The sequence below is a fragment of the Odocoileus virginianus genome, chromosome 17 (assembly GCF_023699985.2).
Source record: "Odocoileus virginianus isolate 20LAN1187 ecotype Illinois chromosome 17, Ovbor_1.2, whole genome shotgun sequence".
Lineage (NCBI taxonomy): Eukaryota > Metazoa > Chordata > Mammalia > Artiodactyla > Cervidae > Odocoileus > Odocoileus virginianus.
This window is the reverse complement of record NC_069690.1, coordinates 31,555,942-31,580,531: the sequence shown is the minus strand read 5'-3', so window position 1 is coordinate 31,580,531 and position 24,590 is coordinate 31,555,942. Positions and strand designations below refer to the sequence as shown.

The window sequence follows — 24,590 nt, the reverse complement described above, 5'->3', positions numbered from 1 at the left end:
TCTGGATGCCACAGGAAGAGAGGAGCTTGGGGGCTGGAGCGGAGTGGGAGCGATGGGGGCGGAGATTCAGGCGGATCCAGAGGAGGGGTCGCGAGTTCCTTAAACCACAGTGCCACACAGAAGGCTTTTCAGGAGGTACCTGGTGACGCAGTTTACCCCTGCACACGAAGGGCAGAGAGGGCACAGAGGCAGGAGCGGAGCCCAGAGTCCAGCTGGAGGCTTTTCCAGCAGCCTGAGGAGGAGGGCCTTGAACACGGCCCCGACACACTAGAGAACTAGGACTGTTGGGACATGCTGACCGGTGGACAACACGGGTGCTCCGTCCAAATCGCCCAGGGTCCACTGTTCCCGACTTTGTGCCCGGCCCTTCTCTGCTGTGGCCCTGCCTGGACAACTAGCACCTGCTGGCTTTGCGGTGGCCGCCCTCTACCAACCCACCCCACACCTGCCCCAACGGACCCCCGGTCCTCCTTGTCTAGCCCTCCACCTAGGAGTCTTGGCACCAGACACTCTGGAAGCCAGAGAGAAGGCCCAAGACAGAGCTCCAGATGGGGGCGCCACCCTGGAGCAAGGTTCAGCCCCTGGGCGCCCGGGTGAGGTGCGGGGTGGACCTGGGAACCACCTCTTGCTCTGATCCTGGTTCTACCCTGAGGTGGAGGCCGCCGCAGGACTCCTCCGCCCTGTGCTGGCTTCCTGCTCCTTTCTCCTGCTACAAGGAGGCATGTCTTTTAGAAACTGCTGGAAATTGAGGGATGGGAGAGAAGAAACCAAAACAGAGAGGAAAGCCCAAGGGGGCAGCTGACCTGCTGTGGCCGTCCCCTCCCTCCCGGGTCCCAGCCTGGACTGTGGAGCCGGCGGGAAGGGGAACGGATCTCCCACCCTGAGGGGCTGGGCCGCGCCCACAGAGCCTGGAGAACCGCGGAGCCAGGCAGGAAGTGGACCCGAGTGAAGCGGGTGGGTGTAAAATGACACTCGGTCCAGAGAGGAAGACCAGTGGATGTAGTGGGGAGTGTGGCGAACCGAACGGCGGGGGGCCACGGCTACCCTCACACAGCACCTTTGTGCAGACTAGACAGAGCTCACCTCTTGCTGGACACGGTCCTGCCCCTGCGCCCATGGCTGGTGGGCAGAGAGAGGGTTTGGACTGAGCTGTCTCCTCCCACCCCACCCCCTCTGTGCACGTGTCTTTGTGCAGGATGCAACCTACGCAACTGTACACGGTGGCCCTGACCCCAGACAACAGGGGTGGCTACTCAGCTCCAGGCCTTAGAAATGACGAGTTTCCCCATTTTCCAAGGGCAGCCAATATTGGGATTGTGTGAAATAGTTTTAAATGTTGGTAACAAATCCAGATTTGATGCACCTGGTGGGCCAAACAAAGCCAGCACTGAGGGTGCAGGCGTATAGCCTCTACCAAGGATGCTGGGCCTCAGGTGCCTGCACGAGGGGCCTGAGCAGCATTGACCAGCCCCCTACCCCGGGCACCGGGCTGTTCTGCCCAGGAAGGTGCCTGCCTCACACCCCAGACCTGGCTGGCTCAGACCATGGCTGGCCTACCGGCTTGGGGCAGTGGATGTAGCGGGCCAGGCTGATGATGAGGTCGTGCGTGATGGGGTCCACCAGGTTCCTGAAGCTGGCGTAGCGGTACAGGACGTCGTCCAGCGAGGTTGACTCCATGCCCAGGTCCTGTAAGAGAGGAAGATGGCCAGAGGTCAGCGAGGACCCCCCTCCGCCCTCCGCTGGAGCTCCACCCAGCACATCCAGGGCAGCTCATGGAGGTGGGTCTCAGTCCCTGGGGTTGCAAAGAGACACAACTGAGCGACTTTTCACTCTGTGTGGCAGGCGAGGCTGGAAAGGTAGGAATTGGAATTCAGCCTATCCATATGTGGATGAGAGACCTCTTCCCTCTTGGGGTCTGTTTCCCCATCTGTGAAATGGGCGGATGGACCACGTTTAGCAGTTATCAAACCGTGTTCCAAGGTCTTGGGGCTGGTAAGACAAGAGGGAGGCCAAGGGTCAGCAAGTCTTTGGGCCCAGCTCTTAGCAGAGCCACTCTGCTCGCTGCCCTTCAGGTTTTTTTAAAGGCAGTTCTATTGCCAAAGTCTGAAAAACCTGGACTGGATGGCTGCTTGGGTTTCTTGGGTTCCTACCAGCCCTGCCCTGTCTTCCCATCCCCGTCCTCTCCAGGCCAGTAGAAGTCATCCCATCCTGGAAGGACCAAGAAAACCCGACCTGCTAACCTAGGACGCCGGGGCAGGTGTGGGAGGATGCAAGCTGTCCTTTCCCAGAGGCCCCCCGCCCCCAGGGCCATGTCCCTGTCCTCGCTGTCAGTCTGGACCCCTCCCAGCCTGCTGACAGTGGCTCTGTCTCTCTGGGCAGCTCTTATCTGGAGTCATGAAACTGTCGCTGGGGAGGGGGCCGAGGGTAGAAGGAAGGAAGGGGGTGGGGAGGGGGTCTCCCCAGGAAGGCAGACGTGGCCCCGGTCATGCGCTCTGGGTGAGTGAGTCATGGCCACCCCGCCCTGTGAATTCCAGCTGGGGTGGGGCTCCTGAGGTCCCAGGGCGCCGGGTTATGAGAAGCTGCAACAGGGAAAAACCAGAAGGGGCCGGAGAGAGGCTGCTGCACTTTTATTGCTTTATTTCTTTACTTAGACCCCACCTCCTGGAGGAGGAAATAGCCTCCGACTCCAGTATTCTTGTCTGCAGAACTCCATGGACAGAGGAGCCTGGTGGGATACACAGTCCATGGGTCGCAAAGAGTCCAACACGACTGAGCGACTAACACTACACTTTGGACCCCGCCTAGGTCCATGGGGTGCCTGTGCTACTTCAGAGCACCTCACACATCCCGAGGACCTTGGGCCACTTCCAGCATTCCTGGTGTCCTCTCCATGTCCCCCACCAAGCCAGTGTACTGGAGACAAATGTGTCATGAGCGCACTGGCAGTCCTTGACCCTGCCCACCAGGGACCTTGACGCTCTGCTCTGGTTGCATGTGGGGGTGGGGGCATGGGGGGTGGAAGGATCACATCCACATGTGGCTCCTCCAGGCTGCCCCGGGCATAGCTTTGGCCTGGGAGGGGCTGGTCTGCCTTGCAAATACCAGGCAGTGAGGAGAATCCTGGCTTCCTCATTATGGGTCTAAATGGTGCTGTCTCTAGGACCTGTGCATGTGAAGTTCCTCATCAGGAAACCTGGGCACATCAGCAGGTACCCAGGTTCCCTGGAGTCACCACTGTGGGCAGCTTGGCACAGAGAGTGTCCCTGGCCTGGGACCAAGCGGGCCAATGCCAGCATGTGCCATCTCGAAGAAGTGGGGCCCCCACCTGAGCTTGAAGAACCAGGTTTGGGGACTCACTCCAGTGGGAAAGGTGAGGGGAATGGCTTTCCAAAAAGCGAGCAGAGATTCACACAGCATTTCTCAAAGCGTGAGGGGCGACCCTCAAGACCCTTTCAGGGATTCTCTGGGGTCCTCTTTTCCAAATCGGCATGATGTATATTTTCTCTGTCGACTTCAACCAAAACAACCTACTGGAAGAGGCTAAAGAGCAGCAGGTATGAGGATTCAGCTGTCTTCCAAGTCAGCCACACACGAAACAGATTCACAAAACTATGAAATAACGTGGCTCTCTTCACTGTATTTTTTTCTTTTGGAAAATATATTTTCACAAAAATTTACTTCTTTTGCATGCAAGCTTATTAACTTTATTTATTTTTTAAAAAAGCATTTCTTCTGGGCTTAGAAATATCAAAGTCTTTTTTTTTTCCTAATGTGGACCATTTTTAAAGTCTTTATTGAATTTATTACAATATTTCTTCTGTTTTGGGTTTTGGTTTCCTGGCCTTGAGGCACGTGGGATCCCAGAGGAGATCGGGTCGGCACGCCCCGACCAGAGGAGATGGAACCCACAGCCCCTGCATTGGAAGGAGAAGTCCTAACTAGTGGACGACCAGGGAAGTCCCGAGCTTATTAATTTTAAATGAGTGAATAAATAAATAAATACTTAAAATGTTTGTTTTGATTTCTTCTAGGTAGACAGCCTTTATTAGATATAACCCATACACACACACAAAAAACCTCTTTGAGGCCCTCCATAATTTTAAGAGTGTAAAGATTCCTCAAGAAATTAAAAGAGAATTCCCCGGGAGTCCACTGGTTAGGACTCAGTGCTTCCACTGCCGTGGGCTCAGGTTTAATTGCTGGTCAGGGAACTAAGATCCTGTAAGCCACATGGTGTGGCCAAAAATAAATAAATAAACAACATTAAAAACAGAACTACCATACAACCCAGCAATCACACTTCTGGGTGTATATCTAAAGGAGATGAAAACATACTACCAAGGAGATGTCTGCATGCCAATGTTCACTGAGGAGCTACTCACAACAGTCAAGTCAGAAACAACCTAAATGCCCATCAATAGGTGACTGGATACAGCAGATGTGGTCTATACATACAGTGGAATACTATTCATCCGCAAGAAGGAAATCCTGCCATTTGCAACAATGTGGATGGACCTTGAGAACATCATGCTCAGTGAGATAAGGCAAAGACAAAGACAAATACTGTATGATTGCACTTAAATGTGGAATCTAAAAAGAACTGAACTCTGAAAAACACAGTGCATTGGGGCTGGGGGCGGGGGAATGGGAGCTGGTATTTAAGGTTCGTACTTGCAACAAGAAGATAAATAAGTTCACAGTACACTGTTAAAGAAATGCACACAGGTCAGCCATGAAAGACAACAGAAGTATTGTAAACATCAAGCTTGCTAAGAGATAAGACCTTAACTGTTACCAACCCTAGAAGACAAAAACAGGGGTGTTGGCTAATGCTACAATAGTATGCAATGTACAATTCATACAATGCAGTATGAATGTATCAGATCAATACAGTATGTGCCTTAAAATTGCTCTATGTCAGTTATATCTCAATTTTAAAAAGAGATAGAAAGTATAAAGAGGGCTCTTAATACCAAAAACACTTGGAGAACTGCAGGGATGGAAGCAGGGGGTACCCTAGGAGACAGTACGATTCACCATGGTCAAAGGGTGGAAACCCAAGTGTCCATCAACTTCCACAGGTACACACATAAAAATGTGGGATACGTCTGCGATGGAATGTTATTCAGACATACAAAGGAACAAAATATGACATATGCTACACCTTGGCTGATCCTTGACTTTATGCTAAAAGAAATCAGTCACAAAAGGATGGTTCCACACATACAAAGCAGTCACATTCATAGACGCAGAGTAGAATGGTAGGGGCCAGGGGTTTTGGGGGAGTTGCTGTTTCAGGGGACTGAGTTACAGTTTGCAGGATTTGAGTTCTGGAAACGATAGTGCAATGGTTTCACAACGATGTGAATGAGCTTAATGATACTGAAGCATAAAGATGGTTAAGATGGTAAATTTTATGTGATGTGCATTTTGCAATAATTTTTTTTTTTTTTAAAAAAGGGCTTCCCCGGTGGCTCAAAGGTAAAGAATCTGCCTGCCAGCGCAGGAGACTTCTGTTTGATCCCTGGGTCAGGAAGATCCTCTGAAGAAGGAGATGGCAACCCACTCCAGTATTCTTGCCTGGGAAATCCCATGGACAGAGGAACCTGGCGGGCTAAGTTCATGGGGTCGCAAAGAGTCGGGCATGACTGGGTGACTAAACAGCAACGACAAAATCTTTTTAAAAAAGGTCCTAAGATGCAGGGGGGCAAACCCACAGACACCTTCCCGGGAAAGGAGGGAGCAGAACGGGGCATGTTTATGTGGCAATTATTTTTCCTGCCTGTCCCACCTGGCTATTACAATTTTTCCCACCGTGTAAGATCTAGCTGTGGGTATTTTCTTTAAATTTTCCTTCCATGTCGGGGTCTTTCCATCTACAAACATGGACTTTTCAGAGCCTGTCTCCTCATCAGGAAAGCCGCGCTCTGAGTATCTCTTGACTTTCTCTCTTCCCGTGTTCTTACCCACAGTGCACTCCCATGGAAGGCCCGGGTTTGCCTCAGTCATTGACCTCGTGTCCTGCAATGTCAACCCCATTCCCACTGCCCCTAGTCAGGACTATGTGCTGGCTAGCATTCTGAATCCTTGCAATTCTTATTTTCCTCATTAATTTCCCTTTTCATCTTGCCCTGTTGTTTTATTTCCATCTCAGCTTGGCCTCTTTTTGTGACATCCTGGGCTTTTCTCACAAAGTTCATTTCCTCCGGAACCTGCGGTAGATCATTTCGGAGTCAGGGTCTGGCCTCCACACATTTCCCCTGACGCACAGGGTTTTTCCCCCACTTGTTCACCCTTGAAGGAGGGGCGATCTAGTGAGATCCCCCCACCTATCAAGTCTAGTGTGATGCTGTGATTTACAATGAGAAATACATATGTGAACTTTTTGGCACAGAGCTCCTAAACCCTCAAAATTTCCTAAATGATGAGAGAGACAAAGGTGCCTTTTGTTATGAGATGACATTTTTAAATGTTTTTTTGTTAATGAGGTGACTTTTGGAAAGTCCCTTGGTCATCTGGAAATGGAGCTGGTAGCCAGGGGAACCAACCTTGTCATTAGTGAAAGTGAAGTCGCTTAGTCGTGTCCGACTCTTTGTGATGCCACAGACTGTAGCCTACGAGGCTCCTCCATCCATGGAATGTTCCAGGCAAGAGTACTGGAGTGGGTTGCCATTTCCTTCTCCAGGGGATCTTCCCCACCCAGGGATCAAACCCGGGTCTCCCGCATTGCAAGCAGATGCTTTCACCATCTGAGCTCTTGTCATTAGAGGTTGGAAATTTCAGTCCAGTCCCTGACCTCCAGGGAGGGTACGGGGGATGAAGAGTCAGTCACCAGTGGCCAGCGAGGTCATCAGTCACGCTGATGTGATGAAGCCTCTGGAAGATCTCAGGGTTTCAGGTTTCAGGGTCCAGAGAGCTTCTGGGTCTGTGAGCACGGGAGGTGTGGAGAGTGGACACCAGGGGGGCATGGAAGGTTCTGTCCCTCCTCACACCTGGGTCTGCGTCTCTCTCCTGTCGAGCAGCTCCTGAGTTACATCCCAGTCTGTTAAACTAGTGAGTAGAATGTTTTCCCGAGCTCTGTGAACAACTGAAGTGAATTCATCTGACCCGAGGAGAGGGTCGTGGGAACCTACAGCCCAGAGCTGGGCGGTCAGAAGCACAGTTGGCCACATGGACCTGTGACTAGAGTCTGCAGCGGGGGCTGTCCTGTGGGACCGAGCCCTTATCTGTGGGGTCGGAGACTCTCGCTGGGCGAGTGCCAGAACTGAGCTGAACTGCAGGACACCCCAACCTGCGTGGGGTAACTGTTTGTTGCGGTGAGAATCACACCCGCATGCTGAACTTCTGACCTTGACCCACGGCTGCCTTCCTGGGGGAAGAGCCGAGTCCACCTCTCAGGTTTTAGTTTGTAAGGAGGCCAGCTTAGTGAGAGGCCACATTCGGGACACTGAGCTGATGCGACTCTGACCTTGGGGAGGGGTGTCTTTGCCCATCACCATGGGCTGGGTTTCCCATACTTCAAAAATGAGGTCCGCAGAAAGCCACTATGTGGTCAGTATCCCAGGACCTCCCTGTCCCTGGCTGAGCCCAGAGGCCACAGTGGACTTCTGGGGGCCATGGCTCTCGGGTTTCCCTCTCCTGCCTGCCTGGTGGAGGCGGCGTCTGAGGGCTGCTTTCTCTGAATATACACAGAGAAGCATGTGGAGGGTGCAGGCAGGGGAGGACTCCAGCAGTGCCGAGTCGACCCCCAAACCGTCACTCTCAAGGGGAAGGGTGGCCGCCTGACTTCCTCGGACTGGGAAGAAGGGGTCCCCTTCCCCCCAGGAGGCCTCAGCTTCCTGGGGGAGCTAGGTGGCTCCGTCTGTCTCAACAGAGCAAGAGGGAGATCCTCCCAGGCTGCCCACCTGTCTCTGTTTTCAGGAATTTTCATCTTTTTTTGGCGTGTCTCCTCAGGTATTTTAGGGGAAAGCTGGGGGAAGCCACACAGGAGGCTGCCACGCACATGCTATTTTAAACCACAACCACCCCCTTCCCTTTTAAGTTCCAGGTTTCAAGCCTGCTCCCAGGAGGGAGGCCCTGCAGGAAGCGAGCTTGTGTCTGTCTCTCTCTTCCAGGCATGAAGCTGCGGCTGCTGCAATAACACAGTCTGGGGAGGGAGCGGGCAGCTGGGTCCGCATATTAACCAGCAAAGGTGGACAGCTGGCGCTGGAGCCGCTGGAGCCTGCGCGCTCGTGCTCTCCTGCTCGGGGTGGGTAATAAGGCTGTGAGCACACAGGTGCCCCCCGAGGCGAGTAATTAGTCCAGAGGGCAAGCAGGGAGCCGGCAGGCTGCCGGTCTCCTCCTGGTTCCAGTGCATCAGAGGTCGCTCCTCTGGGCAAGGACACAGACTGGGTACTGGCCTTGCCTGGGTGGCCGGCTCTGTGTCCCCTCCCCCTTGACATTCTAGCCGCCTCGAGGATTCCCAGGGGAAGGACTGGAACTGTCGGGTGCCTGCTAGGGGAAGCAGCTAGAGGGTCTCCACGGGCAGGGACCCCGCGCAGACACCAGGCGGCTGCTTGCTGATTGCAGACAACGGCCTCCAAGGAAGGCGGCTGCTGTTCAGTTGCTGAGTCTTGTCTGACTCTTTGCGACTCCGTGGACTGCAGCATGCCAGGCTACCCTGTCCTTCACTATCTCCCAGAGTTTGCGCAAATTCAGGTCCATAGGGTTGGTGATGCCATCCAACCGTCCTCTGTAGCCCCCTTCTTCTCCTGTCCTCAATCTTTCCCAGCATCTGGGTTTTTTCCAATGAGTCGGCTCTTCACATCAGTGGCTAAAGTATTGGAGGAGGAAGGCAAACCACTCCAGTATTCTTGCTGTGAGAATAATACAAAAGGAAGGTGTGCGGAGTCTTAAAATGCCAATGGGGATGGAGGAGACGCCTGGGGCCAAGCACACTCAGAGTGTGAGAAACCAAAATGGATGCACCAGCTAAATGGTAGCCCCTGAAAAACAAGTCCACACTTTTAGTCCCTGGAACATGTGAATAATGTCTCATTTGGAAAAAGGGTCTTTGCAGATTGATTACCTTAAAGTTCTCAAGATGAGATCATCCTGGCTTATCCAGGTGGGCCCTGAACCCAACAACAGGTATCTGATAAGAGACAGATACAGAGGAGAAGGGGACAGGAAGATGGAGGCAGAGACTGAAGTGATGCAGCCACAACCCTCAGCCCTCTGAGGGAGACTGGGCTTGACTTGAGACTTCTGGTCTCCAGAACTGTGAGAGAATAAGTTTCTGTTGTTCTAAGTCACCAAAGGGTTTCCCTTGATGGCTCAGTGGTAAAGAACCCACCTGCCAATTCAGGAAGACATGGGTTTGATCCCTGGGTCAGGAAGAAACCCTGGCGTAGGAAATGGCAACCTACTCCAGTATTCTTCTGGGGATAATCCCATGGACAGAGGAGCCTGGCAGGCTACAGTTCATGGAGTTGCAAAGAGTCAGATGCAACTAGACAATAACAAGTCATCAAATTAGCAGTCCTGGGCAACAACGGATGGAAATGGAAGTGACGTGTTTCTCAGCGATGCACCTGGGTGAAAAGAAAAGGTCAGGCCAAGTGGGCTGGAGTCCTTTTCTCCTCTAACCACTGCAGACCTCAGCCAGGAGCACAGCTGCGGGCACCTGGGAGCATCACCGGCAGAAATGTCCTTGCTGTTTTCACCAGTCCTGGGTCCTGTCTGGATGAGTGTACCCCAACACACTCTCCCTTGCTGTCTGCTCCCAGAGGTGGGACTGGGCTGGTCAGAGATGCTCCCTGAGATGGCTCCAAGCCCAATATGAGAAAGAATATTTAAAAACAAGTGGTAAAAGAAATCAATGGGCGTCCCCGGTGCCTCCATGGTAAAGAATCTGCCCACCAGTGTGGGAGACTTGGGTTCGATCCCTGGTCTGGGAAGATCCCGCATGCCATGGAGCAACTAAGCCAGTGCCCCACAACTATTCAGTCTGTGCTCCTGAGCCTGGGAGCCGTAACTACAGAGCCCGTGCTCTGCAACAAGAGAAGTAGCTGCAATGAGAAGCCGAAGCATTGCAACTAGAGACTAGTCCCTGCTCTTCGAAACTACAGACAAGCCCACTCGCAGCAACAAAGACCCAGCGTAGCCAAAAATAATTAAATAAATAAAGTTATTAGGAAAAAAAACATCCTGACATGTGCTCCAACAGAATGAACCTTGAGGACATTATGCTAAATGAAGTAAGCCAATCACAGAAAGGCTCAGACTGTATTATTCCACTCCTCGTATGAGGCCCCTAGAGGAGCTGAATCCATAGAAACAGGAAGTAGGATGGAGGCTGCCAGGGGCTAGGGGAGGCGGTGTGGAGTTGGTGTTTAATGTGGACAGAGTTGTAGTTTGGGAAAATGAAGAGTTCTGGAGGTAGATGGTTGCACGATAATGTTGAATGTGCTTAATGTCACTGAACTGTACACCTCAACGTTGGTTAAAGGAAGTTTTACGTCATCTATGCTTTACTACAGTTAAAAACAATCAAATGGTGAGTTCACAGGCCCTGGAGGTGTGTAAGAAGCAGAGCGATCTCTTAGCTCAGTGGTGGCAGGATTTCTGTACCAGGAGGGAAGGAGGCCTCTAAGGACTCTCTTTCCCTTCTGGCTCCCTGGGAGTCGTCGTTGGTGTGGCCTTGGATGCAAGATCCTGGAGCCAAGGGTGTTGGCATGCGCCATCCAGGAGCACATCCAGGAGGAAGCTGAAGAGGTGGCGCTTCGAGGGAGGAAAGTGCTGGGAAGGACCATGAGAGGAGCGGCAACAGACAGAACCCAACCCAGAGAGGAAGCCACCCGGATGGGGGAGTTGGAGGAGGAAGAGTTTGGGGGTGGGAGGTGGAGGTGAGGACTGCAGGAACAGGAAACTGGAGGCCCCTGGAGACCACCCCCTGGAGGCGGCACTTGGCCTGCGGCTCCCCTGCTCCTTGAGTGTCCTTAACTCAGACCGGGTTGAATCAACCAGGACGTAGGGGAGTGAAGCAGCTCAGATACACTCAGAAATGTGTCAATCTGGCATCGCACACATTCTGTAACCTTTTAGAGGATCAAGTGGGCTTCCCGAAGAAACTGCCTGCCAAAGCAGGAGATTTAAGAGACTTGGGAAGATCCCCCCAGGGAGGGCCCGGCAACCCACTCCGGTTTTCTTGCCTGGAGAACCCCGTGGACAGAGGAGCCTGGCGGGCTTCAGTCCATGGGATCGCAAAGACACAAGTGAAGGAACTTAGCGCCCACACAGAGAATCAGGTAAGTCAGAGAACCTAACAAATGAGAACTGCAGTTCCAATTTGAAAGGGGTGAGTGAGTAACTGAGGTTGGGCTTATGATTTTAAGCAGCTTGCCGAGGGAGGATTTGGCCGAGTCTGTGACAGTTTTCAAATGTTTAACAGAACTTCATATCTACCCTATTTATAAGCTTAATATGTTACATTTTAAGAACTGCGTAGGAGCTTGGGAAAGTCCTGCTTTTTAGGATGGCTATTTACAAACTTAGGAAAACTGGACATATTAAATTTGTAAGATCACTAAGATATCTAAATAAATTTAGTTAACGAACTTATGAGCCTCCTACCCTTAAATGTGACCATTGAAATCTACTAGATTCATAAACAGAATAATGGCATTTGTAGGTTAAACTTAAAATGTTAGGGAAATGGTAGGCTTTAAGTTTTTCAGTTCAATATACTGAATTGTAACTGAGAAAATCAAGCACCCATGAGCACTGTGTGTATATGTGTGTATACATATATGTGTATACATATATGTGTGTAGGGCACGTGTATATGTACATGTGTGTATATGTGTATGGATGGGTGTGTGTATATGTAAATGGGGTGTTTGTGTATGTGTGTGCAGATGTATATATTGATGTGTGTGTGTGTGTGTGTGTGTGTGAGTGTGTGGTGTCTGCACAAAAACTCCCCAAGAACACTGTAAACTTCCCAGGGACACAACAACGAGGCTGAAGCCCGCTGGCAGGCAGCTATCCTTGTGTCCTCGGGGAAAGAGGCATTGAGCGCCCACACACTGACTTTGGAAACACTAAACAGCAAAGCAACAGTCATAAAAGCAACCTCTGCCCTGGCCTCTCCTTGAAGGAAACTCACCAGTGTTGGCCTGCTTGCTGGTGAGGCCACTCCTGCTGGGTGCAGGGGAGGAGCTGGAGCCCCGGAGATACCCCGCAGGCCCCAGTCACCACTGCCCCCTGCCTGCTGGCCCACCTGGCTGAGGGGCAAGGATGGGCTCTGGTCCTATCGCAGAGACTGTTCTCATCTCCCAGGGGTGGCTGGTAACCCCTGCGCTCCCATGACGACTGGCCCCGCGGGGTCTGAAGGTGGGCAGGCGCCCCTCCTCAACCGGGACAAGTGCCCGCGGGTCTGCTCTCCCCGCCAGGATGCAGCAGGCCGGCGTCATGGCTGTGTGCTTTAACTTTGAAGTCTTTAAAATAGACACCCTCTGCACAAAGCAGGCCTCTGGAAACACATGTCTGACCGCTGCCAAGTGTAATTCAATTAAAACCCAAGAAGCAGCAGTAGCAACAAACAAATAAAAGGACGCTTTCTCTTCAGAAAATCATAAAATCAGCTGGAGGTCCAGTAGGCCTGAGGGGGTCTGCTCTGCTCTCTGTGGTCATGGGTCCACCCAGGCTCTGGGGCGTGACAGGAGCCCCCAGGTCCAGGCTTGAGTTAGCCCCTAGGTCAGTGTGGCCCTGGGCACCCTCCCGTCCCGCTGCACGACAGCAACCCCACCTAAAAGTGAGCTTGTCATCAGCTCTTTCTTCCCAGAAGGTGGGAGAGACCAGCAGAAGAGGCCTGGATCACCAGGGTTTGGAACCCAAAGAAGAAATTCAGCAAATAGCACTGCATTCCCCCCATAGGACCTTCCAGCTACTGTGCTTTATGACTCTGAAAGGTTGGTGGCATTCCCAACCTTGGCACTCCCCAATCTTCCTTTCCAGTCCCAACCAGCCCTGCATCTTGTGGGTCTGGGATTCTACAGAAATATTGGGGCCAGCGGGTCCCTGAGGTCTACCGGCTCCTACACTCCATGGATTCCCAGCACTCTGTCATCCATCCTGCATCCTCCAGATCTCTACTTAGGAAATAATCTGTCGCTGGAGCCTTCTGAAGCACACTTAAGCCCATTTGTCTCTCTTGTGGTTAATGTTGTCCATTTTAAATGAAAGGTTTGGTCCATTGTGGAGGGAAATGTAGGTGACAAAGAGGTGTGTGTGTGTGGGGTGACTTCCAGGCTCCTTCTGTCTGGCTCCCCGACACCTTGCTTTCCAAGCAGGACAGACCTCATGGGAACAGCCTGTTTCTCAGGGTGAGAAGTCAAGGACCTGAGGGTTGTGAGCGAGTGGCAGAGACGGGGGTGGGGTGGGCCCTGGAATTTCTTACTCCACCTCCCACAGCTGCCAGCCCTTGGAGAACATATATAAGTCAAGGTTGTCCAGAGAAACAGAATTGATAGGATGTGAGTGGGTGAGAGGGAGAGGAGGGAGGGAGGTGTAAGGAATAGTGACCGTGGGATCCAGCAAATCTGAAACCTGGATGGCAGGCTGGGACCCCAGGAAGAGCTGCTGCCACCACCTCCCCCAGTCTAAAAGCAGCACCCCTGCCCCCAATCTTTCCTCTCAAGGTCTTCAACTGATTGGACAGGGCTCACCCACACTGTGGAAGGTCACCTGCTTTACTCAAGGTTGACTGATTCAATGCTGCTGCTGTGTGTTAGTTGCTCAGCTGTGCCCTACTCTTTGTGACCCCATCGACTGCAGCCTACCAGGCTCCTCTGTCCACAGGATTCTCCAGGCAAGAATACTGGAGTGGGGAGCCATTCCCTTCTCCAGGGGATCTTCCCAACCCAGGGATCCAACCTGGGTCTGCTAAACTGCAGGCAGGTTCTTTACCATCTGAGCCACCAGGAAAGCCTGACTTAATGCTCATCTCATCTAAAGAATACCTTTGCAGCAACATCTAGACTCACATTTCACCAGAAACTGGGTACCATGACCTCACCAAGATGGCACATAAAATCAACCACTCCCTCACACTCAGAGTCTTTACCACTTTACTTTTAATTTTCTTTATATTTTGGCATGTGAGACAATTCCCCAACCAGGGGTTGAACCCAGGTCTCCACAGTGAAGGCCCCAAATCCTAACCACTAGGCCACTAGGGAACCCACAGGGTCTTTACCAATTTCAATCTCTAGGTCAGAGGCAAGGCCCCGGGCACAGCTTCCAAGAACCCAGGTGAGCAGAGACAAGTCACACAGGATGGGAAGTCCAGCTCGAATCCAGCTCACACCCAGGTTCGGGGCAAGGGTTGGGGGGAATTGCAGGGAGAGGAGGAAAAGACCCTCCAGGCTCCTGGCTGAGGGTGAGCCCTGCCCATTTCCCCAAGGCCTTTTCCCAGGGCAGTGGGGAGGGCAGGAGTGGACCAAGGAAGGAGCTCTGGCCGGCAGACTCTTCTCCACCCCGCTCCTCCTTGGGGCCTCACTGCCCCACAAGTGGAAGAACCTGTGGCCACAACCAGCAGTGTCAGTGAGTCCCAGAGACTGCAGGGCGAGGGGAGTGTCCCCGGGGAGGGAGCGGCTCTGCCCGTCTCTGGGAGTCACGGAGTCTGTCCTCATTTTCCAAGGACTCTGGGAGGGCAGCGGCGGTGCAGGTGGAGGTGGGTGGAGTGAAAGGGCCCAAGCAACAGGCCCATGAAGGCCCAGAGCTTCCTGCCAGGGTCTCAGGCTCCCTCTCGTCCCAGCATCCCTGGGTTCTGCCCACAGGTTCTCCTCAGTGGCTGAACTCCCTCCAGAGCAGGGCCCATGCGCCACACACCTGCTCTCACATCCCCAGCCAGCTGCCCCTGCTCCTCTGGGTTTCCCGGCCAGCTGCCACCAGTCTTCCAAAAGCTGTTTCTCTAATTCCACCCCACTGCCCCCTCTCCTATTCCAGGCCGTCCCCCACCTCCCAGAGCCCCGGGCCCCTCCGAGGGCCCCCACGTCTGAGCCCTGGCCCATGGACCATCCTCCCACTGAGACACGTCACAGCACAAATACCTTTATCAAGCTCCCCGTGCCTGACGGGCCGATTCTCAGCCAGCAAGCGATTTTCTGGAGACGTGAGAATTCTTACAACGGGTAACTTGGAACCTTCCATGTCTGTTTCCATCTCTGAGAACCTTCCCCTCCCGATGGTCCCTAGGCTGGCAGCTGCTTGGAAACTCCGTGGGAGTTTTTACCCCGAAACTCCACACCTCCAGGAGAAAATGGGGATGAGGTCTGCAACTGAGAATGACAGGAAATCCAGAAGACAGGCTTATCCCAGGAAAACTCAGCTGAAGGGAGTTCTTTTATCTGGAGAGGTGGATGGAGGTTATTTACAGGAAACGGGGAGCATCCAGAATGCGTACATGCTAAGTCACGTCAGTTGTCTGACTCTTTGTGACCCCATGGACTGCAGCCCGCCAGGCTCCTCTGTCCAGGGGATTCTCCAGGCAAGAATCCTGGAGTGGGCTGCCATTTCCTTCTCCACAGAGACAGAGATGTAAACAGTCTGGGAAGCTGGAGGGGAATTCCTGGGTCCCCAGGACAGGGGTGGGGACTGGAGATGATGGGAGCTTAGCAAGGAAGGGTTTTGAAGGTCCCTGTGCTCCTCGGTCCTATGGGCCTGACTCCAGACTCACTGAAGGTGTCTCTGACTCTGTTCGACACCCCTGGGAGAGGCATGAGTGTTGGGCTGGAAGAAGGTGCCCAATCGCTTCAGCTTCCCAGTTGAGGAGGAAGGGGACAACCGTCCAGCTCAGAAGCAGAAATTATCCCACTGTGGCTGGCACTGCACTGCTGCCTGCTTCAGGTGACACGGGAAGGCTGTGCCTGAGAGACCACATGGGAGAAGGGCTGGGCCTCCTGACGGACTTCAGCCGATAAAGACTGAACTTCGGCATGCCTTCACCAAGGCGGCTAAGTACAGCTGTGCAGGGTGTGCACTGCACAAGGGTGTCTGGGTGGGATTGAATTTGCCGAGCTTTGACTGTGTCTCTGCCACCAGACAGGTGTCTCCTACTTCTCACAAAGGCACTGTGTGGGCCTGGGGTGGCCTTACGTCTCCCTGGAGGCAACTGAGGGATGACGACGCATCCTTGGGCCCTCTGCACTCCTCACTGAATGGCCTTCACACCTCCAGTCCTTGGCTGCCAGGAGCAGGAGTGTGGCCACACTCCATGGAGGGGCAGTGAGCTCATGAAACACGCCCCTTACAGGGACCACTCTCTCTTCAGGCTGGGTTCTGCTCTCCTCTTCCTCCAGTATTAATTCATCTTGGCCACCACCATCTCAACATCTTATTTTAACAAACAAGCCACTGAAAAATGTACCAGTTAGGTCTTCCCTGGTGGCTCAGTGGTAAAGAATCCACCTGCCAATGCAGGAGGTGTGGGTTTGATCCCTGATTTGGGAAGATCCCACATGTCAGACAGCAACTAAGCCCGCGCGCCATAACTACTGGGCCTGTGCTCTAGAGCCCGGGAGCTGCAAATACTGAAGGCCACGTGCCCTAGAGCCTGTGCTCTGCAACAAGAGAAGCCATTGCAATGAGAAGCCCAAGCATCGCAACTAGAGAGTAGCCCCCATTCTCTGCAACTAGAGAAAAGTCTATGTAGCAACAAAGAACCAGTGCAGTCAAATATAAATAAATAAAAGAAAAAGTGCCACTTGGAGAATGTGCTGGGGGACTGATGGGGGCCAAGGGCATGAGAAGGGGGTGTGGGCAGGAGAGGCTTAGGCCTGAGTACCAGGGCCACTAGGAGGAGATGTCAGGGCAGGTGAGACAAAGCCCTACCTAGGAGCTGGTCCGTTTGGGAGCTCTGAGGGAGGAGAGGTTTGTGCTTGTATGTGGGGAGCAGTCCTAGCTCTTGCACAAACTGGGGACAAGGGAGTGACATCAGAGCATGACGGGGACTCTGGCCCACGTGTGAATGAACGGGTCCATCTTGATGCCATAGGAGCCTGGTAGAAGCTGTGAGGTGGTCGGGAACCTCAGTGGTCACCTCAGCCACACAGCCTCTCACTGTGCTGGTGGGCAAACTGAGGTCAGAGAAGGGGAAGGGGCTGGCGAGTGAGGGTCTGTGCTGGGACCAGGGCCAAGGGACCCTTGTCCCCAGAGAAGGCCGCCACAACTTGGAGCCCTTTCTCGAGGCCCCGCTGAGCACATGCTGGCTTGTGCCAGCATTACAGATCCTCATAATCTGTCCATGAGGTGGGGGAACAATTTTACTCCTGTTTCTCCTGCCTCCCGGGGCCTAGAGAAGTGCCTGGAGGGGCAGACACTGGACTGTACAACAGACGAATCTCTTTGAGGTCTTATTTTGGCTCATCTGTATTTTCTCATTTTTGAACAATTGTCTTGTTCAGTTGCTCAGTCGTGTCCGACTTTGTGACCCCGTGGACTGCAGCACTCCAGGCTTCCCTGTCCTTCACCAACTGCCAGAGTTTGCTCTAACTCATGTCCATTGAGTCAATGATGCCATCCCACCATCTCATCCTGTCGTCCCCTTTTCCTCCTTTCTTCAATCTTCCCCCGCATCAGGGTCTTTTCCATTGGGTTGGCTCTTCACATCAGGTGGCCAAAGTATTGAAGTTTCAGCTTCAGCATCAGTCCTTCCAATGAATATTCAGGGTTGATGTCCTACAAGATTGACTGGTTTGATCTCCCTGCAGTCCAAGGGACGCTCAAGAGTCTTCTCCAGCACCACAGTTCAAAAGCAGCATTGTTCAAAACAATGATGATGCACTGTTGTTTTTAAAAAAGAAAAGCTATCACTTCTTACTTTAAGTGAGATCCTGTCGACCTCACAGGACTATTTAAAGAGCTAAATAAACAGGAGAAAATGCTTTATGGACCGGGAAGCAGGACACAGGCAGGAGGGATGTCCCCAGAGCTTCCCCTACTCAAGGCGCTGGCTGCTACCAGACCAGACAACGAAATGACCCCTACTCCTTCCTGTTCTCACGGTCCCCAGCTGCCTTCCTGCCACGAAGGCTATGGGGTGGGGGCAGCCCTGGGAAGCTGACCAAGATGAGCTGAACGACAGAGATGCAAAGTCTGCTTCTCACCCAGGGAAAGGGAGAGACACAGAGAGGAGACGGTGGGAGGGGGAGCGGGAGAGGCCGAGAAAAGCTGGGACGCAGAGGACAGCGTGGCTGGGGGCACGGCCCTCAGGCCCGACGTGAGGCCACCCTGCAGGTGAACACTGCCCTTCTCCACTCCTGCCTGACTCCTTGTCTATACTGGTGAAGATGAAGTTAGAAACATCGAAATGCCACATCGCCTGAACAGCAGCCGTCGGCAGAACTCCATATGGCTGCAGCAGCCAGGAGTCTGAGCTAATAAAAGTTGAAAAAAAAAAAAAAAGAAGGCTGGGAAATGCTCCCAGAGAGCCACGTGGGCGCCGCTTGGGCCAGCGAGTGGGGTGGGGAGGACAGCCAGGCACCGTGAAGGCCAGCCCCCACCCCTGCCTGGCCAGCCAAGGTTACTGTGCTCATTAGGACAACCACCTCTTCCAGAGGCAGTGACGCAGCCTGCCATTTTTGACCACTGCCCTCATCCCCAATCCCTGTTTCTCCTAATGAGAGTGGATAGGACACAGCTGGTGGGCCAGCAGAGGGAGGTGGATGGCAGGCTGAGACCCCCACTTTGGGGAGGGGATCTCCTCAGATGTGGACCCCACCCCTCAGGCATCCTGATGGGGAAGCCAGACCAAGACCTGAGTCACCTGGATAACTCTCTTGCAGGTGGCTTCTGCCTGCAGGAGGTGAGGGGGGGTGTTTTGGGGGGTGCAGGGGGAGCCTGAAGGAGGTCTCTCCCCACTAGACCTGCAGTCAGGACAGCTGGCCCAGCCTCAGGCCCTGGCATCACGCCTGGCCACACAGAGGTGGCCTCATCCCTGGCCTTGGAAACCAGCAGAGCAGGCCCTGGCCTGGGGCTCCCCCTGCCTCGGCATCACTGGAAATGCCCAGCCTGGCCAGAGAGCAGCAGGGCTTAGAGAGGGAGGAAGCTTTCTCTCTGCAGATGGAATCAACATGATTCAGCACAAGGAGCCTGGAGGCCAGGCCCTCCCGCCAGGCTCCGCTCCCTGCTGCCACCTCAGCGGAGGCCCCAGACGGCACCTGCCACGGGGTCCCCATGGTGCCCACGGAGGCCGGGCACCATGCCACTCCTCTCTCCAAGAACACCACTGCCTGGCGGGCTGCCAGGAACAGCCAAGCCCTGTGGACAGGGCTCCCGGGAATCCAACCAAACGAAAGCAACTCGCCAGATCTCTCAACCGCACCCGTGGGCCTGGCAAGTAAGCCCTGGGGTGCGCAGTCCAGACCCAAGGGCTTGCTGGGGACACACCAAGATAGCGTGTCCCTGGCGCATGACTGAGTGCAGCTCGCCACAACCTGCGGGTGTCAACCGCCTGCCAGGGACAGAGGTGGCGGTGGGGGTCTCCACTCTCAGGAAGTGTGGGACTTAGTCTAACAAAATGGACAGTGGGAAAAATGATGTACATACGGACGATTAAATCCACACAGCCTAACCGGCAACTGAATCTCAGAGTCCATGGGCTGACATGGCCCAGGAGGGTGGCCTTGGAAACGTAAGGCGCATTCCATGGATATGAGGACGTGGATCCCAGGTGGAGAAGAACAAGATCAAGGCTAAGGGCGGGGAACTCCCTGCTTGTTCTGGGGGTTGTCAGATGAAAAACGAAACCTCTTGCTCATCTTTCTGCCGACCCTCTGGGTCCCCAGGGAGACTTATCCAGACCCCTGGGGCAGCCAGCACCCTAGGTTCCTGGGGGCTCTTTTCTGCATTGCTGGGGTGGTTCATGTTCCCAGGTATAGCATAAAGCCAGCCCAGTCACCCTGGTCACGTGGCCTGAGCCACACCGTCAGGCTAACCCTAGAACCGCCCTACCCAACAAGGCTGCACCGTATAAACCAACCCAATCAGATCCTCTTTACGGAAAAGCTGGGAGATGGGCCACTTCGGCCTGGTGTGTGCCGGGGGAGCTGAGCCCCTACTCTGGTGCTCCACGAGGCTGGCAGATGACTGAGTCTGGGACCTGGGGACTCAGAGCAACCCCTGTACCCAAGAGATGACCCCTACCTCCTCCATGGGCTGGCACTCGCCCTCTCTCCATGACTAATGGGTCCTTCTTCCCAGGGCACCTTGAAGACTGCAAGTCTGAGCGAAAGACTTAGGAAGCGACACCTGGAGAAGGGGGAGGTCTGGGGGAGGGAAGCGGAGCAGCCTCTTTCATCCACAATTAGCTTCTTTCACCCCCCAACTCCCTGAGCACTGCCCCACACTGCTTCTGAACTTTCAGTGAGTTCTGGCCTGGAATGAGCCCTAGTCAGGCAGATGGAATCTAAAACCTCCTGGGCCCAGCCTGAGAATGGGGACCGAGATCCTGCCGGCAGCCGGGCCAGACCCCAAGCACATTCTCTTGTTCCTTGTCGTTGCTGCCGTGAGAACGAGTTTCAGTTTGCAGAGCGGAGGCAGTCTCACACAGTTTGTAGCATCTGCTCTGCTCCGTACCTCAGACACCCTCAGGGAAACGAGGAATACCACTCAGAGGTTATCGGCTGGGTCCCAAGTGGGAGCAGACTGAGGACCGGATTGCAAGCTGCCCGAGCTGACCCTTGGCCCCAGGCTCTTCTCTAGATGGCACGGCTCCTCAAGGGAAGAGGACTCCCCTTGGCTCCTTCCCTCAGCAGGCAGCTTCCTGGGAGCCTGCTTCCCTCCCTGCTGCACAGCTCAGCATCCTAAACACCAAGGAGGCCTCCCCATACTGCTCGGGCAAGGGACACGCAGGGACAGGCTCCCCCAAATCTAAGACCAGAGAGACTCCTAGATTCAGAAGCAGAGGCACCGGCAGCCACAATCCTTCAGCCCACCACGACTGTCACACATGGTCCCCAGGCCCCTGTTTCCACATCCTGGGCCTGTAGCAAGTCACACAGGTGGGGAAGGGGAGGTCCCAGACGGGGGTGTATTCCGAGCCTGGGGTCTGTGAACCCTCCAACATCCTTGCAGGACTGTGAATGTTGGCGCATTGTTCTGGGAAGAGTGTGGAGAGATTATTCAGGACCACGAAGAGCTCATGGCCCATAGAGACCAGGACAACCTCCGGCGCCCTCCCACAGGGCTCTGGGCACCACACACACGGACAAACACAGGAGAAGGTGAGGATGACCGTGACTGCGAATGTCTGGGCTCCTGTCCCCTCTGCCTGTTGCCCTGATCACCGATGCCCACCCTTGTGCTCTGTGGGGCAGGAACAGTGTCCCAGCATGACCAAGCCCTGAGCTCTGCACACCCACCTCTGGCTCCTGTTACTGATGCGCCCCTGCTGGTCCGACCCTAGGGAGCCCTGGGTGTTTCCTGTCTCTCTGTGACTGCTCATTCGCTTTCTGAACATCACCACCCCCGGACTAGAGGAGGAAACTGGAAAGGAAAACAAGATTTGGGGGAAAGAGCCACTTCTGTGCACAGTACAGATGCAGCTCCTCATCCCTCCAGACAGCCTCAGGGTCCTAGAAAACCACCTCTTGTTTCCCACAGACATTTGGACACTGGGGTTCCCGTCCCATGCTGCCCAGGGACCCCAGCCACTCCCTGGAGGGGCCCTGATCTGCACGTTAGGCAGGCCCATCGCCAGCTCTACAGAGCCCACAGGCCTCAACCAGAGGCCACGAGAGCCCAGGAAGTGCCTGGAGCGGGAAGGCGAGTTATTCTGCTATTTTCGCAGCAAAGGGGAAGCCTGGCTGACCTCCTCCGACCCCCATCAGCCATGCCACTGTGTCAGGACAGAAGAGTGTCAGGACACCAACGAGACACCATCTGTCAGGAAATGCGCCCTGTCTCAGGGACACTGTGGGTGACATAGACAGTATTAGTCGCTCAGTCGTGTCCGTCTCTGTGACTCCATGGACTGAGGCCTCCATCCATGGAATTCTCCAGGCAAGAATATTGGAGTGGGTAGCCATTCCCTTCTCCAGGGGATCTTCCCGACCCAGGGATGGAACCCAGGTCTCCCGCATTGCAGGTGGATTCTTTACTGTCTGAGCCAGCAGGGAAGTCCTGTGGGGGACACAGGGATGTGTCTACTCTCCAAAAACCAGGGGGAAGCTCAGGTTCTCCAGGATGTGGAATCACACTCGTCCTGCAGGCCCCACCCGACGACTGGCCCTGACTGGCCCTTGAGAACACAGGCTGCACTCTGCTTTTTAAGTCCCAGGAGGGCTTGCCTCGACCCCCACCGTCAGCCCCGCCACGGTACTGTACCCTCTGCAGCACCCACCCCAGTGCCGGGAGACAGCATACGATCAGAGAAAGCATCTCACCGTCTGGTTGCAAATGGATATGATGGTCTGGAAAACCCATTATTCTGACTGAAAGCAAAACAGTTTCCACAGAGGCCATACCCTGGCTTTCAGTTCTTGAAAGACAAAGAAACACACACCACTAAAGAGTTAGTAGGTGTGGAATGTCATCTTTCTCTGAAGATTCAGTTCAGAGGTGGCACCTGGGGAAACAGCGGCATCTCAGGTAGTCTTCTGGAGCAGTTTGGGAAAGCGGAGGGGAAAGCAGAAACCCCAGGCTTCCCAAGCCCCCAGGCCTCTGACTCCGTCTCCCTGTGTGCTCACACCTTGGGAACACACACTCCAGGGTGACCACACACCAGATACATAGGGGGCTAGGGGGGTGCTACAGACCCAGGAGGGATGAGGGTCTGTCTGATTGATTTCCGAAGCTCCCCCCAGGAAGGCTCTCTGACAGCCTCTTTCAACAGTGATGGGAGAACTTCAGACAGACCACCTCAGAGCCCCTTGGCCATCCCCTCTGGACTCCACCACTGAGCCAGAATATGGGGCTCCCCCGCAAAGCTCGGCCAAGACAACCCCTAGGGATGCAGGAGGGGCGCCTTCCTGCCTCTCTCCCACTGGACAGAATCCACGGAAGGGATGAAAAGTGAAGAAGGAAAACAAGCCCAAGAGAAGTGGACAACAACAGCCCCAGGGAGACCCAAAGCAGAGGGGACCCGCCAGAGGTGCCAAGGCAGTCCCTAACCAGGGGGATCAGGCTGGGGCAGGGCGCAGGCAGCCTCGGAAGGCCCTGTGGCCAGCCGGTCCCTCAGGAACCGGGCCAGCTCCCCCACTCCACCGCTCAGCTCCAGGCTGAGCGCCGGTCAAAGTTAGTCAGGGGAGAGAAGACCTGTCTCCCACCTAAACCCCTTCTCACCCAGGGTGCCTCCCGGCGAGCGAAGCACCTGGGGGCTGGAATCTCACCAGTCCCAGAGCTGTGCCCTTGGACTCCCCCTGGGGAAGCTGACAGCTGCGCATTCCTTGAGGACCCTTGATGGGAGAGACTGCCAGTGGGTAGGGGGGAAGAGAAGCACCTTGGCACAGGCAGGCGTCCCCTCCCGCCCACCGCCCCGGGCCAGCCTCCTCCCCTGCCTGCAGAGGAGAGAAGCGGGGACGTTATTCCAACAGGTCCCCCTCGGCCGGGCCTCCCCGGGCAGCCTTCCTCCGCCCTGCCCTGAGGCCTCAAATTCAGGGGCAGCGCCGAGGCACCTGCGGCTAGACCGGGCCGGGTCCCCGCGAGAGGGGGCCCGGGCGGTGCCCCTGGCGCCCCGGGGCCTCCTCGGCAGGGGCGGGGCGCCCCCGCGGCCCCTCCCGGCGCTCACCTGGCGCAGGTGCTGCAGCAGCGTCCCCGCCTCCTCCCGCCGGCCCTGGCGCACCATCCGCAGCAGCTCCTGGACCATGCCGACGCGGCGGTGGTAGGGGGGCAGCCCCGCGCCCGCTCCCGCGCGCCCCGCCTTGTCCCCGGCGCGCAGCAGCAGCGACGCCCAGAAGTCGGGCCGCTCGCGCCGGGGGCCGGGCGCCGCGCCGGGGCCGGCTCGCTCCGCCAGGCTGCCCTTGGTCTGCCGGGTGCCCATGCCGCCGCCGCCGCCGCCACCGCCGCGCTCTCCGCGTCCCCGCCGCCGCCGCCGCCCGCCCGCCCCTCGGCCGCCCGGCGCGCGCCTCCCGGGCGCAACTTTGGGGGAACTGTTGCGCGCGGGCGGGAGGGCGGGCGGGGGCGCCGGCCACGCTCCTCCTCCGCGCTCCCCGGGCGCGCTCCCCCGGCGCTCGCCGCCCGCCGGCCCCGCCCCAGCCCGGCAGCCCCGCCCCCGGCCCCGCCAACGCGCGCCTCCGGGCCTGGCGCGCCCCCTCCTCGCCTCCCCGCCCCTTGGCTCTGCTCGTCCGCCCTGTGCCCCATCCCGGGCCTCACCACGTTCCCCAGATGCTACAAGATCGCGCGTGGATGAGACCCACGGAGCGGACGGGGGGCATGCACCCTGCGACATGCTGAAAGTTTGGAGAATCGAGGCGGAGCGGGGCTGGGGTCTCAGCCCCAGAGTCGGGTTTCTCAAAGTGGGCGCCGCGGAGCATCCGCGCCCAAGTCGTCTGAGGGCTTGTTGAGAACGGCCGACTCCCAGTCTCGCCCCAGACCCGCTCAATGAGAAT

At 55.3% G+C, this 24,590-nt stretch overlaps 1 protein-coding gene across 1 annotated transcript in view; it reads right to left on the bottom strand.

Annotated features, from left to right (window-relative positions):
- LRRC75A (leucine rich repeat containing 75A) overlaps nucleotides 1-24,232 on the bottom strand; it is a 33,923-nt gene extending 9,691 nt beyond the window's left edge. The window contains exons 1-2 of the mRNA XM_020892269.2: nucleotides 23,771-24,232; nucleotides 1,558-1,686 (exon numbers count right to left, since the gene is read on the bottom strand). Of these exons, the coding sequence (XP_020747928.2) occupies nucleotides 1,558-1,686; nucleotides 23,771-24,022 (381 nt within the window). The 5' untranslated portion in view covers nucleotides 24,023-24,232. The remainder of the gene's footprint in view (nucleotides 1-1,557; nucleotides 1,687-23,770) is intronic.
- Nucleotides 24,233-24,590: the final 358 nt, after the last annotated feature.